Genomic DNA, 16,609 nt, shown 5'->3' with positions numbered 1-16,609 from the left:
TATTTTTCTGCTATATAATGAGACTCCCTTAACGCTATAAACTATTCTTTAATGTAGGAAAGCGTAAAATTGAGGAAAATAAATAACATCTGAAAAGGTCGATCACAGTCCTTGTCCCAGTTGTCATGTAGTAAATAAATGGTCGACTCCCTTAACAAAGCTTATGCAATTATCACAGATAAAGATAAGGGGGACTTTAAATTTAGACATCGCTAGTGATTACGGGGAAAGCTTTGCTACGTGCTGAAACAAAACCCCAGCTATAGATACATGCAATGACTCGCTGATAGCACGGAGGCAACAATGAAAGTTCCCGAAACCCTCCATTTTTTTTTTAATAAAGAATATACAACACGATGAAAAATTAGAGCATAGAAGACTCATGCTGCCAGGAAACAATGAACGGGAAACTTTGCTACGTGCTGAAATACAACCCCAGCTTTTATTATAATGCAATGACATAAATAGGACGGATCGAGGCTACAGTTAATGAGGCAACAATATGAAAGCTCCCGAAATCCTCCATTTGTATAATCTAGAAGACAATACAGGGAAAAATTAGGGCAAATAAGACTCGTGTTGACAGAAAACAATAAAAGGAAGCATGAAAATGGATGAGGTGCAGAAAGGCAAAAGGGCAGTCGAGGGATTTCCAGCTGGCGAGATGAGGGGAGAGAATTTTAACCCCACCATCATCATAATAAATAAATCACGCCACTGTAGCGATTTTTAAAGGTTTCAAAGCAGTGTAACGTCTTTAATGAGTAAATAACACAACTTAGATGTGGAAATTAGCTACAGGGAATACGAAAAGTGTTAGATGTAGATACAAAGAGAAATTAAAGGGCAGGAGGGAGGGAGGGTGAGTGGGAGAGAAAACTCGATCATTTCCTCAGAATTATTAAATCACATGATACAGTAAAGATATTAAGGTTTCAAAGCCATGTACCTATAGTCTTTATATAACAAGCAACAAGACGTATAGGCAAATAAATAAGACACAGGGAATAACTAAGAAAGGAAAGGTATACTAGGCTACCTGTAGAGGGAGAGGGAGACGGGGGGGCTCGAGAGAAAATTAACCCACCTCCTCCATAATAAAACCCCATGATACAGCAGCTACTTAGAGGTTTCAAAGCCATGTAGGATCACAGAGGAGCAAATAGCATGACTTAAGAGGGGAAATGAGATACAGAGAACAAGAAAAAAGTGCTCAAAGTTGAAAATACAGAGAGGAACGGACGAGAAGGGAGAGATATAGAAAACCCACCTCCTCAGATTAATTAAACCATATGATACAGCATCTACATACAGGTCTCAAAGTCATGTAGGATCCCAGAGGAGGACATCATATGGCTTGAGCGAGGAAATGAGCTACAGGGAACAACAAAAAGGAGCTCATAGTTGAAAATACAGAGAGGAGAGGACGAGGCGGGGAGGGAGAGAAATTAAGTTAAACCCACATGATATAGTAGCTACATAAAGGTTTTCAAGCCATGTAGGATCTCAGAGGAGCAAATAACATGGCTTGGGAGAGGAAATGAGCTCCAGGTAATGAGGAAAAAGGTACTCGTAGATGCAGAAAGGGAGTGAGTGAGACTGAGAGGAGAGAAGGAGCAGTCCGTGTCACTGTCCGTCTAGCTGCTGAAGAGGTGGTGTGCTGCTGCTGCTGGGGACCCTGTAAGGAAACTTTGTCCTTTATTATCCATCAATTAAAGCTCCTCCATTTAAAGCAAGGATAGGGTGAACGTGAATGCATTGAGCTTGTAAATATAGAACTGTTGGTATTTGGCAAGTTTTTATCACTCCATTATATCTGATTGCAATTATTTCATGTTGGGTACGTGAATAATATTGGTATTGATATTTCGTGTGTATTTTAGTGTTCAGTTATTCAGTTCCTTTGTTCCAGAAGAGACTGGTGTGCAGAAAATCCCGTGCACTTACTTTCCTTGTTTTAAAATGGAGATATACGTAAGATATATAAAAAAAAAAATAATTCGTCTCTGTGGTCCACCTCCTCGTTGATTTTGTGATTAATTCGACATGGTTTTCTTGGGGGTATCTCCAGAACATATACAACATTATAATCCACCACAACTTTCATTTTTTTGCCAGAGTTTTCCTTCGCTCTGCTCTCCTTCCCTCATTGTGTTGCCTGCAAGATGTATCGTTTACTACACCTGTTTCCTGCCCCTATTTGCACCTGTGATGTGTAAGAACAAGCACCCCACCTTCCCTTGTAACACCTGAACATCTCATCTCATCATCTAGCCTGGCCAACATCATTCGTTTTGCCTTGTATGCTATGTGGAGGTGTAGCTATGTCATTTCAGCCTGCAGAGTTGGGGATGCAGAACTATTATATTGTGTCTCTTACTTTTGTTATTGATTGTGTTATATGGGTCAGCATCTGCTAGCTATTACAGGCAAGTATGATAGATAATTGATATGTTGTGGTGTGTACCTTAATCACCTAGTTTGTTTGTTTACATAGGTGTGGGCAGTGTTCTGATTGCTCTAGGTGCTTGTGTTCCTTTTTATTTTCATGAACCAAAGTCATATAGTACAATCACATAACTATAACCATGCTTTTCTTTTCCTCTGCCCCTTTAACACACTTAAAGGGGCTGATGGTATATTTACATGAAAGAAAAAATTGCTAAATTTGTTATGATATAGTTCAGAATGCTCATGCCTGCCTGTTATGTTTATATATCATATTCCATTGCTCAGTTAGCTAGCTATGACTAGATTGTATTATGTTATTTTCTATAATAGTGGAACAATTTCTTATGGATAGTGTCTACTGTTGCATTTAGTATTATTTTTCAGGTTCACGTTAATTACTGATATCACCCATTTATTTGAGAAGTGTATACATTTCCAAATTTTGTGTAAAACACAGGATTGTGTGATTTATATTCATGTATTTATCTACACCAGTGGTTCCCAACCAGGGGTCCAAGGAAGAATTTCAAGGGGTCCATAGTGATTCTAATAATTATTTTTAAATTTATCATAGTGGAATTATGAGACATGCGGCTCGGAATAAAATTCATATTACTGTACACAATCCTTAAAGCTGAATTGCTCTAAATTTGCTAACGGTACCAGGGGTGTCCAACTCATGGCTCACATGACAAATTTGGCCCTTGGGATAGCCATGAATGGCCTGCAAGATGTAGGGGCTCCACAGGTGAAAAAGCGTCTGGAAAAAGGGGAATGGGACAAAAAAGGGTGGGAACCACTGATCTACACCTTTGGTGGATATGCACAGATATGGTGTAACTATCAACCCATTTCATGTTCATATTTTCCATTTTTCCCACATTTCTGCAAAACTTATAGATATCTGTGAGGTAGACAAAAAGGATGTGGGACAAGGTTGTGCAGAACAATTTATGGGACCTGGGCCTAAAGATTAAGTAACATAGGTAAGGGTAAAATATGGGGCATACACTAGCTGTACATGGCCTTCGTGCCCATCTTCATCTCACTTGCCCCGAGTCTGTGGTGGGTACAAACCCGATACTACAGGACACAGGACAGGTGTGTCATCTGGATTACCATAGTTTACCTTATCCAAGTTTCCCTAGGTACCCATTTATTGACCGACCCAAAACGGAGGATGATCAACTGCGAGAGCTGGGTGCCGACTGACTCAAGCCCGAATCAAAGCCAGGCCCAAGAATTTATAGCTAGGCATGCTGAATGCTTCAACAAAAACTGCCAGTAGACGACCAAGGCTGCTTCATGCAAGCATATATCCTTGCAAAATGAATATGAAAAAAGGCAAATGATCCTAATATCAGTGTGGGAAACTTTTTGTAAGAATTTATGTTAAAGATGAGCTCCTTTTTTTTGTAAAGGTGTACAATATTGCTGATAAGTTTCACCAATGGAATCCCACCAATATAATGCATCTGACTCTAATCAGGTAAACTTGAAATTAGTTAAAATTCAATTATATGGCACTTTTTGTAGGGGGATCAGGAAATCTTGACTTCAAAGTTTTTTTCTAGAATGTGATTTTTTTTTTTTTTGCAAAGTTGGAAAATTGAGAAGACTATAGAGTACCAAACAACATCATGTATTATTTCTCACCTTACAGACTGCCTTCTAATGACTGAATATATACTTTACCCATTGGGTACTTTATTTATTTTATTTTTTTCACATCGATAACCTCACACTGAAATATAAGTGACTGCATATCAAAGAAATTACGTATGCCTCATCTCCCAGTATATAAAAATATTGACCATATTACGATCCTGGTTTTTTTCCATCTCTTCTGTATTGTTTCCCTTTATAATGTGTTCCAAATCAGTTTTATATGTGCAGTCTGGTTAATTGAGTGATCATATTGTGTTTCAGTTGTGTTCAGAATTTCATATCGGACACCAACACTAACAATTACACGTGATTCACTTCCCTCCCCTGCACACTCGGTTTCCCTGTCCCCCTAACAGCCAACACAAATATGCGTGTTATGCACCTGATGGGTGCCCTACGCATTAACATCGAGATCCAGATCCAGATGTTGCTTATACTAATATCTTTTCATATGGTTCACATTTTTTTTTTTTTTTGTACTGTTTGCATATCCTGTATTCCCTCATAGTAATGTGCTCTACTATATATATCCATAAGTAATGTACAAATCAGTATTTAGCCTTGATTTGACAATTGGATAAGACATACTAAGAAATACCATTTGATTGCATTCTTTGCAAAGCAATTCATTCTCATTGTGAACGTATATATTTACAACTGATTCTATCAGGTCCTCATTTACTTTTTGTTTCTGTGCAAACTTTACACAAATATGTGTTTTCTACAAGAAATCTATGTTATTTGGGCCTGCACATTAAAAGATATAGTTTTGCTTTCTTGAAAAAATGCTTCGTTCAGTATTTTTAATGTCCATGGAATAAATGAACTGAATATAAAGAAAGTCAGCTGAACTGTGATTAACATTGTAAATCATTTGTAAGTGTTTGTCTGTATGCACTAATGATCCTTGTGCTGTTACAGAATATCATGACAAGCAGGGGACGGATGCGGGGAGGGGGCCGCGGCCGGGGCCGGGGCAGCAAGACGCTTGACCCCTCCTTTAGGTACACGCTAAACAGAACGGTAAGCCTTCCAGTGTTTGTTTGTGTTTCATGCTCTTTTTAATGTTTATCAGTTTGTCATATCAGAATCATGTATATGGCTTAGTTTTCTTCATTTTATTTGTTTTCTATTTATCAGTTTGTTTGTTTTTGTTCTCTCATCAGTGGCTGATTTTGTCATCTTAAGATTTTTTTTTTTTTTTTTTTTTTTTTAGTCCTTAATATGAGTTATCTTTAAAATTTTGCTTGTTAGGCATTTAACATTATAATTTTCTGATTTAAGTTTTAACTGCTTGTCATTTAACATTTATTAGATGAAAGATTTCATCAAGTCTATTATTCTAAGATAGATTTTCCACTAAAACAAATATATGACATATTTTAATACTTCATATTTTCTTTGACATTACTATTGATTTATGATTATTTTAGGAACAGAGTAAAATTCATCATTTTAGGCTGTTAATACATTTTCATTAATATTATCTGTACTCTCTGATGTAAGATAAAGGATAAGGAATAGAAATACATTGTTGAGAAGTGTGAATTAGGCAATATAGTTTCTGTCTGGGAAATATCAGTTTTGAGACGTGCTAGCCCTAAGTCCCACATTCAGTGCTAGATTTAGACTTGTTGAAATCCTATAAATAAGGAATGCCTCAATATTCTTGCAGCCATGGAGAAGGCTAAAGATTTTGGTTTGTAATTTCGAAACAAATTTTTAAATGTACTTGATTGATAATGACAAAGGCATATCGATATAGACGAAACAAGCAGCTAATTAAATAAGACTAATGGAAGCATTACTAGAAGTAGAAGGAAAAGCACCATTGAACAGTGGGAGTAAACTAAGAAAGAAAACAAAAGATCTTACAGAAGAGCTGAAAGATATGGAAGAGAACTAGAAGAGATGAGACAAAGTCGGTAGACCTAACAGAACTTATTAACTGCAGGAATGTTAGTGATATCAGGAAATTTAACATGAACAAGATCAAAGAAACTCTTAAGAACTGTAAAGGCATGAAAACAACCAAAAGAAGACTAAGCATGTGTATATACCATTTATTTACTCAAAAAGATACTAATGGCAATGTCACAAATAATATGGAAGAAGGTGTTTAGGGTTGCAGAAAATATCTACCCTGAATTTTACTGTGATCAATATGAGTAGGGGGATGGTGGATAGGATAATGATTCACTGAACTTTGAATTTTTCAGTGTAAGCGTGAATGAAGTAAAGAAAGCTTTGAAAGAAATGAGTAAGGATGAAACAAAAGGTGGCCTTACTATAGACCTAATCAAAGATTCAGGGAATTTCATACTTAAATAAAATAGCTCAAATATATACAGAATGCTTGCAGAGTCACAGTCTCTAGAGTTTGAAAAACACCACCATTATATTAAATCACAATGAATCAAGAGCAATTATGGTAAATTAATACATTTACTAATAATTAAGTTAATGTATTATAATAGGGTCTAAACTTCATGCTAGTTATAATTAGTACAGTCACTTTTCCCTTATGCTTAGTTGATCCTAAGCTGTTGATTTTGTATGACAGAGATTCATTTCTTATATAAAGCAAGTTAGTCAAGATAAAAAACAACAAGAGGAACTAGGAGATGTTTCCCTCTCCCCATTCTAGTAGCATCAGTGCAGCCATGGCAGTGCAGTGCAGACATTTCTTGCTGTACAATTGTGTTACATCCTTAAACATTTTGTTTTAAATGGATCGATCATATACTGATGTCATTATTACATGGGTTCAATGAGGATACGTTCCTAGCCATTAATATATAATGAAAATTCATCATAAAGTAGCCCCAACAAACTCTAGAGCATTTATTTGCTTTGAAATGTCCAGCTTTACTTCATCATAAGGGCTTTCCTTTGCCTCTAGCCCTTTGGTTTTGCTAGACTTACTTCCATTATGCTTAGATGTCATCATTACTGCAGCAAAATAACAAGACACAGATCTAACACAAATACTTTGAGGGTAGTGAAACATAGGAAAAAATGTCTTGAGTGTTCAAGTGGAAACAGAGGCTGAGCATAATGTGGTCAGGGAACACACTCTCCTGTGTGGTGTAGTGATCACTTATTGCAGCAGTGATGTAAGGATCATGTGATTTTACCGTCACTGTGCAGCTTGGTGATCACTTGATTGTACCACCAATTACAGACATCATAGGAAATCATTTATTACTATTTGGTAAGGAATGCATGAGATCATAATCATAAGGGATTGACTGACTGTATTGCCTGTATATTGCTATTAGAAGTGAAACCTTTACTTTTGTTAAATCTTTATTAAGAAGTATTTTATACAAATTTTCAGCCATTATTATTTTCATAGAAACAATGACAAAGCATCTATTTTCTATTATTTTTTTTATTTATAACTAAAGAAGCATTGTTTTGGTCCCTAACCAATTAGCCCCTTTGACTTTCAAATAGAATTTCACCATTTTGGCAATTAATTTATGGCGATACATTTTACAGTCCTAATCAGTCAATAAATTAATAAATTGTGGCATACACTGGTGGGTACATTCCTTTGCCCACTCTACAATGCTATCCCAGGGTGCTTCTCTCTGCAGGTGCCTTTCTCATACCAAATACCTCTCAGCAGAATTCATCAACTTGCTCCAGGCACAAGATTTGTGGAGTGTCCCATGGCTTTCTCCACTCAGGTTTATCTGTTTTAGAAACAACCCAATGAACAGGATCCACTTGTGAATAATGTTCCACATGCCCATTTAGCTAGAATTGGGGTCCATGGACTATGCAAGTAAAAGCCTCAATTCAGTCTAATGGAGTAGTCACTAATTTGATACAGTGCTATTCCAGCAATACACCATGATTCTGTGCTGACACTTGCTGATACTAAAGGTGTCAATTCACCTCTCCAAGTCACTTAATATTGCCCATGTTAAACAGCTTTAAGAAAGACAGGGAGCACAAAAGCTTGAAGACCCACAGCTTTATCATTCTTCAGTGGTATCAACAATACTATGCACTCATACTGAGGGAGTCCATAACACCAGAACAGTACCAATTATTTACTGAAATAGAATTACCCTATTAACCCAAAATTTGTGGTCAAATGAAAGCAATTCAGGCAGGTCACATTTCATGTGAAATTGTATGACAAAATTGTGTAACTTCATCATCCAGCAGTAATAAAAACAACATTGATAGTAAATACATCGACTGGTGTATATGACCTTGCACCCCAGGACATACTGTATGTCCTGGGTTAACAAGGAAGAGAGTAAGCTAGTTTTTATTATAAAATTCCCGTTCTTGTGTAATGACCATGCTCATTAGAAAAGCATTGGCATTTCCACCTTGGTCATGCATGGATTTGAATATCCCAAGTGAATGTTGTTGCTTCAAGCATGAACTTATTTTAATCCCTTGTGGTTTCTCCCAGGTAGACCATATCCTCAGGATTATTTTTTGAAAAGCAGCAAAGACCCCCCAGTACAGTGGTGGGAATCATTGGATCCTGCAATCTTGTGGTAGAATAGTTGTGCATAATATTGTTTGCCTTGGAATGCAAGGATGGCCTATGTTCTCTTTAAAGAAGAGACTACTAAAAAGTAGATCAATTTCTTATGTATTCGGAAAGCAGCAAATACGCATGACCCAGGGTTAGAGCCTCCATGCCCTGCCATTGTTGTGGGGTTAAAGGAGTTAAGTGTTTTCAAAGAGGTACGTTAGTATCCAAATGTGTTTTTCACTGTCAATTTACAGAGGTGATAATGAGGATATGTGGTGTTCATGAATAATGTTATTGAAATGCTTAAAATATATGTTATTTATCACTTACTTAATATAGAAAAACAGAATTGTTGAGAAATGACTTGGGGTAGAACTCATGATAAACTCCTGTAATGCCACTCATCTCATGATTTCAATTTATTTTAGGAAGGTGCTGCATGTGTCTATCAAAGTTGAAGTTTCTATAATGTGTTGATTCAGTTGTAATCCAAACTTTAATAGATTTTAAGGAACTTAGTGATATAATTTCTTTAATTTGAAGTGCCCTCCTTTTACCCCACTTAAAATGCCTAACCCCCCCCCACACACTCCTCTTTACATCTTATATTTGATTTCTACTAAAATAATGAGTTTTCAATATTTTTTCGATAATGTACATCAATCTTTATTTAGTTTTGATGTAGGTCACAGATAGATCATTCATAATTCTGATTTAACAAAGGCACAGACAAGAATTAGCTTGTGGTGGGTGAATGGAACAGGCTTGGCAGTTGTGTGGTGTGCCAGTATGATACCTTCAAGGTTAGATGAATAGGGCTACATGAATCTGAAAGTTAGGTGATGGTAAGTTTACTGGAGCTGCCCCTCATTGACAAACTGGGCCCTTACATCCTCCTTATGTTTTTATGTTCTAGTTTTGCCATAACCTAGAATGGTGATGATGTTATAGATTAATTGAAGTTTTGGTTTCTTTCAACTTTTAGGGGCTCTACCAATGTGTCCACCCTCGGATGATTCAAATGCCAGACGAGGAGAGACCCAAGCGGAATAAGGTAAGTCCACTGTATTGGTAGAAGTCCACATTCAGTAAAACTTTGCATGCTTAACTAATGGCCATGGAAGGAGCACTTGTTAAGTAGTTCTCTTACAATAAAGGAATACAAAATAAATAAGAGGAGACCACTAGTAAGCTGGGAAAATAGAAAAAAAGGAATAGATTTCTGCAAAAATGTTATATTGCGAACAATTCATATCTTAGATTACTAAAGATTCTCATTTCCATTTCTATAGAGAGCATTTCAAGGTGTTGTATAGAAGATAAGTGTTATTCCTCCTTACAGGCCTTGCTTTTAGCGGTTTTATTGATTTTATGTATTTCAGTCTATACAATCTGGCAAAAAAATCATGTGCTTTGTAATGAAACATATCCAAACTTGGCTGAACATGTTTTAGTTTGCATGAATGAGTTAGATGTATACAGTATAGAAATAGGTATATTTACCTGGTTTCAGTAGGATATGCAGGTTGGATTTCAGACTAGAAAAATCCTCTAATTAAATACACAACTTTAAGAATTAATGCTGTCATAATAATCCTGCTCGCTCCTAAATTACTATTCATGTATATTATTTTCTAATATATATATATATATATATATATATATATATATATATATATATATATATATATATATCTATATCGATCTATATATATATATATATATATATATATATATATATATATTAGCTGGTTATTGCTCATAACTAATGTATTTTCTGAATCAGGAAAACAACATTTATGTCCTGAAATGTCCACAATGAAGGATGAATAGATGGTGTAACAAATTATTATTATTTTTTTTATTTATTTTTTTTTTTTTTCGTTGGGGATATACCCCAATGGAGGAAGGCGGTGCGTGCCGCGCAACCCCCCAGACGGCTGGTAGAGATATACCCAATTCTTTCAAGGAGGAGGCCCAACAACGGGGCTGAGGGTGTCGGAAAGAGCCCACCTTTCCACCCCCATGGCACGGGATAGGTCTCGAACCCACGCCCTAGCGAACAAAAATAATTAAAATCCCAATCCTATATAGAAATTTAACTAAACTGTTTGGTAAACAGTATCTTAGCTACATATAAACTTTTATAGTAACGATGATAATGGGAAATCAAATTTAATTTAGATTTAAATAAATAATGATGAATGGTCTCAGAAAGCATGTGTGTTTAGCAAGAATTTAAGAGAGAGAGAGAGAGAGAGAGAGAGAGAGAGAGAGAGAGAGAGAGAGAGAGAGAGAGATGTCGCCAGCTTTGGCTGGCTCGGTATAGCTAGGTTAGCGTCTGAGCTAATATTGATCCACTCTCTTTAGTGTTAGGAAGCTGTTTTATATTTAACTACTGACATATTACAAATGGTAATGATGAGAATTTTGTGTCAAGAAATATATAAGATTGAATGATATTCCATTGGCCTGCTGTAGAAGAGTGAACTTCAAATAGGTTGTATGTAAAAATAAATGGATACGTATTGTGAAATATGTTTTCAAATGGAGCTGCTTTGCATAATATAAACAATATTCTTGAGGCACCCGCTTCCGTGGTTAGCGTGCCTATATATAGCTACTATGGATTGGCCCGGGTTCGAATCCCGCCGTGGGCAGTCGGCGTGCAGCTCGCCTCGCTGTTCATCTTCCCTTTTCCGTAAATAATCGATAAATTGGAACCTTGGGAAGGGAAACTGGTAGCTGTGGTATGCCACTGGCCCTGTTTCCCGGGGTAATGGGGTTGTTATCCACCACAGGCTCAAGGGCCAATGCGACAAAGGTGAGCACCGAGGCCATGCTCAGCTTTAGCGTATGCCCCAAACTCTACCTTTAGATGCAACGTTTTGTTTTAAACTAAGTCAGATAAAATAAAATGTCAAATATACATTATCGTTCATTAGGTTAACTTTATGTTGAAATTTGTGCAGTTATGGTCGTATTTATTATGGCTTTTTGCCTTGAAACATTCGTTTCGTGTAATGCAGGTTTTGACTCATCAGAAACAAAATTCTTTGCTCACCCCTAAAATATATAGTTTCACTTTATTGGTTTGGGTTGAAGAAAACGAGATTTTTAAGGGGTAACCTGTTGCAGCGCCCATATATAACTTTAGATTATATTGCAAATTGATAATTACCCCAAACACTTATCGCTGTAGTAGATATATGTCTAATTTTGCATGACCTGTATAAGAGTGACTTGTAGTTGTTATACCTTCAGGGTCAGTAAATGGTTGCATTGTTTTGTAGCCTTCACCATTGCACTTTTAACTTGTTCCATAATATTGTATTATAGACAACAATATAGGTCACCGTGTCAAGTCTTAAGTGTCTTTGTATAGTAGGCACAGTAGGCCTCAAACGGTAGGCTCAAACATTGCCCTATTCATTTACATGATGGAAGTGCGCGTTTTGTTTACTAGGAATGCTGAATGTCAGGTGCTGAGGCAGGGAGTCATGGGTGTGGACTGTGGAGCGTGGAGAGTGAGTGCGTGGTGACGCGAGCCGCGGCTGGCGTGATGCAGCCCCTCACCCGCGAGATGGACGCTCAGCCCCACCCGCCATTTTTCGTATTATGTCTTTAATGTCATCCTCAATTCTGCATGGATATCAATGCGAACTGTGCACACACAGCTGATGAATGTATGCACGATGTCATTGTACGAGTGCAGTGTGGGCGTTCTTGGTGGCAAGGTGGTTCATTAGGTGAGGGCGGGAGGAGAGTAGGGGGCTCGCCACGTCACCCTGACGCCGCTCCTCCCTCCTCGGCTGCGTGTCGAGAGCCGCTCCCACCAAGCCACCACGCCGCCCCACCACACACAGCTTCCTCACCGGCCCTGCTTGCCGCTGCTGCTGTTGGGTCGATCACACACTCCTGCGCTTGTTCCTTTCACTGCTGACACATTGAGTGTGACAGCCAGAATGCCCTTCCTCTACGAGTCGTACCATTAAATTGATATTTATTTATTTATTTGTTTATTATAGGCATAATTGTTTGTTTTTCTGGGGATTAAACTCATCTGGTGTCATTCATTTGAATATGATGTACGGTTCTGTTTCTTTAAACGAGGCACAACGATCAGCGTGTATAGATTGGGAGGTGTCCCGGCTTACTTGCCACCCGAGAGAATTTAGACCAAACTATCGAGCGTCTGACGCGCTCTGGAGCCGCCTGTCTGAAAATACACCAAGCGACATGCTTCTTTGCCACGCCGACCGAGGTTACACGCTTCTTCGCATCCATCTGCATTAAAATATGCCTATTAACTATTTTTGCAAGTAATGTGGAACATAGCACCATATACATGGTCGCCCACTCGTTTGTTTTATTACATATACTTGACGTCGCTTCATTCTCATCACCCATAGAAGAGCGAGGAAATCTATATTTGGTCAGGTTGGACTAACACAATACCGTAAGCTAGTTTTCCTCGTGGTGTGACAAGCATGAAGAGCTTTGCGGAGAGTTGGAATCTTTCTTTGCTATCTGAGCAATTAGTTTTGAGGTTTTGAAGTGTGTGAGGGCCCAATGTAAGCGTGGTGAGTGTATTGATTGACTTGGTGAGTGCGGTCTGGTGGCAGTACACATGACCCGGCGCTGGAGGGCCTCACCGCGGCAGTCGGCGGGGCTTGGTTTCCGCCGGCCAGGCAGAGAGAGGGCGAGTCCGGAATACAGGAAATATGTCTTGCGTGCCACGTTTTTACCACTTTATTCATTATCTTCAACGTATCCACTCTAGGGGCCATAATTATCAGGGTTTGTTTACAGCGTCTGGGAGGTATTGACATTTTAAACGTTATCGCCTTCTTTTCATGTGTTATTTTTATTGCATTGACGTATATATATATTGAATTTCTGTTGATCACGCAGAACTAAAGCTTGTCTATGGCGGTAGTGTATCAGCGCGCGACATATTGGGGGAGGGAGAGCCGTGGCGGCTGTTTGGCGGCGACGGCGGTGCATGTGAGCAGCCTCATTCTGGCCGGATTTACCGGTTGCGACGCTCTCTCATACTATGTAGGCTGTGTCTAAGATAGTGCTGAACTCCCTGCACGCCTCCATTCCTTGAATAGAGAACTTCACTTTGTATGGCTGTCATTTTGAATGTATTTGAGTGTTGCTGTGATGGGAAGATGAGTTACATGCCTTATTAGCCATGCCGTAAACATCCTGCTCTACCCTGACTCTCGGGTCCCAAGCAACATAGGTTTCCTGGTGTTTCACCGGTGCATCGTTGAGAATGTGTGTGTGTGTGTGTGTGTGTGTGTGTGTGTGTGTGTGTGTGTGTGTGTGTGTTATCTTACGGCTATCTGATTATCTTGGTGCCCCAGTCTTCATACTTTGGAACCATCTCAGACACGGTAAATACCGATATACAGTTGTATGCTGAAGATGGAGAGAGAGAGAGAGAGAGAGAGAGAGAGAGAGAGAGAGAGAGAGAGAGAGAGAGAGAGAGAGAGAGTTATTCTCGACGTTATTTCTGTATAAGAGAGGTCTAGCCAGTTTCCCTAGTGGACTTAATTCATTAAGGTAGCAGCACGACAGGGAAAACTGTGTGTGTGTGTGTGTGTGTGTATGTATAAGCCACTACCATTGTGTTACGTCAACGAGCGGGGAGCTGCACTAGTGGTCTTTGGTGGCCTTGACGCGGACCCATGTTAGAGTCGAAGTGAAAATGTCAATGTATCCATTTTAGTGTGTTTAAAACATGCCTTATTGTACCATAATAAAAAAAAATCTTTGACTGTTCTGTTATGTTTTAGGGAGGAGCTCCTGCTATTTGTTATTACAGGCATGTCCAGATTTCCTGCGTGACACCGCAGTGCCATATTGCAGGTAACGTTTGGCGGGGAATAGTACTGGGAATACAAGGTGGTGTTAAACTGGTTGTCTTTGTCACGCAGTGCGACGAAACTAAGGCAACAAGCACTTAATTATGCATCATGAAGGGAGCGGCAGAGCATTTTGTGTTACCTACACATTTTGCACATAATCAACGGTGATGCGTGTGTTGACTAAACGATGTCATTGTGGTGGCAGGGCGTGTGGTGACTCGTGGAAGGGTTGGAAGCGTGGGCCATGCGGGAACCATGCGGGCACGGCGTTACCCGGTCTGGGGTCGAGCAGCTGCCTATCACAACCCATCATCAATGTTATGCTTCTTCGTTTAGCTTCAGAATAACCGCTGGGCGTTCTAGTGACTTCACAGTAGTGTAAGTTGTCACAGGCATGGCTGCTTACCTGCGTTTACGTTTTTCTTTTCTTTTTTTTTTTCAAAAGCGAGCATGTTGTTTTGTCGAGGAATTTTAGGAAGTGTCTGGTAACTGTAACAGCTGGTATTGCGTGTGTTAGTATTGAACAGCTTGAAGGCTTTACATTTTTCTTAATTTTAAGTATGAAAGCCTTGATTCGTGCGTTTTCCCTGGAGTGACAAGGGTGTAGGATTTTCTAGAGCCGTTCTACCTGAGAGGCGTGAGGCGCTCACAGGATTGTGAGGCAGAGAAGCCACGCCGGTCATGAGACACAACGCGCCGTCCGCGACAAAGGATCGTCCCTTACGACCTTGGTAGATTTAAAGCCACCAGGACATAAACTTATTCATATGAATAGTTGAGATGCAATGTAGTACAATAGCAATCTGAAAGTTGGGTTCATGTTGGTTATATACCCCTGTGTGGACTAACTCGCAGCGGTCGCGAAAATTTTGTAGCTTTAAACTCGCCCCCAAAAGGGCCAAGCCTGTTCGTGTGTGGTGCAGACTGGTAATCTGGAGGTGTACGATGCGTACAGTTTTATGCCGTGCTCTTATCTTACTCCTATTTCCCCTTAGAGTACCTGTCTTTCATATTTGGTAAATCGATTTTGTTAATGCATAAGTTGCGAAGTAATAATGAGATAAATGATCGCTGATCAGCCTACAATCGATCATGAATATAGCAAGTGGTGCGGCAGGGGCGGTGGGTGCCGGAGGGCGGTTACTGCGCATGCGTGATGGGTGCGGCTGTGGCGGGAGATCAGCTGGGGTGCGAGGAGTTGTCGCTCGCCGGCTGGCCAAACACAGTGGCGATCCATAGCTCTCGCGTTCTGTGCAGGTGTTTCCTGTGTAGTTGAAGCCTACCTAGTGAAGTGACACCATGGTTACCAACAAGGAGAGGGAAATAATAATTGAGGCTATCCGGGTCCTCAGGTCTCGTCGAGTGAGACCTAGTGCTCGAAAAATTGCCTGGTATGTCAGGCGTGAACACCTACTGTCGGAGGCGACGACGGAGGCGGTACTTGACGAGCTCGTGGAAAGTGAGGATGTACTGCGCGTGGAATATAAAGGTGCAACCTCGTATCGTGTTGCAGCGTCGTGGTCCAAGGCTGCCCTTGTTCGTCGCCGGCCCACACGTACTAAAGTTAATGTTATGAACAGTGAGGCAACCTGTCGCGCACTGCGGATGGCAGTGGAGGCATGCGATCCGGGCGGCGCCAGCAAGAGCCAAATCGAGGAAAAGTTGGTCGCCTTAGGGCAGGGACGTTTGGTGGACAAACTGGACGTGCTGCTTCATCGCGAAATACGTGCTGGTACACTTCTGCGTGTAGAGACAACACACCGCACCGCCACGCTCATCACCTACGTGGTACCTGCCGACGCCCCTCAACCTCCTCCCTCGCCTCCCTCTCCTACTCCCGAGTATGAGTATAACGAGGAGACATACCCTGTCGAGGAAATGATCGAGGAAGTCGAAGAGGAGGATACACAGGAGACTAAAGACAACGTTATGGATATTAAAGAAGAACCATTAGATGAACAGCTGGTCGCGTCTCATTCAGCCAAGGAGCCCTCCCTGAAGCGAGGCCTGACAGGCCGGCGGCGCGGGCGACCCCCACTCAAGAGTTACTCCATCCATCCTTCCTCGTCACGGGGTCGAGCACCATCACGCCGCAACAAGGTAT

At 40.0% G+C, this 16,609-nt stretch overlaps 1 protein-coding gene across 4 annotated transcripts in view; it reads left to right on the top strand.

Moving 5' to 3' along the window:
• The first annotated feature begins 1,577 nt into the window (after positions 1-1,577).
• Positions 1,578-16,609, top strand: part of LOC127001782 (zinc finger protein neuro-d4-like) — a 23,696-nt gene continuing 8,664 nt past the window's right edge. The window contains exons 1-3 of one of the 4 annotated variants that reach the window (XM_050866964.1): positions 1,578-1,680; positions 5,041-5,142; positions 9,612-9,680. In XM_050866964.1, the coding sequence (XP_050722921.1) occupies positions 5,047-5,142; positions 9,612-9,680 (165 nt within the window). In that variant the 5' untranslated portion in view covers positions 1,578-1,680; positions 5,041-5,046. Of the gene's footprint in view, positions 1,681-2,081; positions 2,216-2,288; positions 3,941-5,040; positions 5,143-9,611; positions 9,681-14,066; positions 16,606-16,609 lie in introns of those variants that run through there. The other 3 variants (XM_050866972.1, XM_050866955.1, XM_050866945.1) reach the window with 3 other exon arrangements.

This window comes from Eriocheir sinensis, chromosome 2, assembly GCF_024679095.1.
Source record: "Eriocheir sinensis breed Jianghai 21 chromosome 2, ASM2467909v1, whole genome shotgun sequence".
Lineage (NCBI taxonomy): Eukaryota > Metazoa > Arthropoda > Malacostraca > Decapoda > Varunidae > Eriocheir > Eriocheir sinensis.
This window is presented reverse-complemented; position numbering and strand designations above follow the sequence as displayed.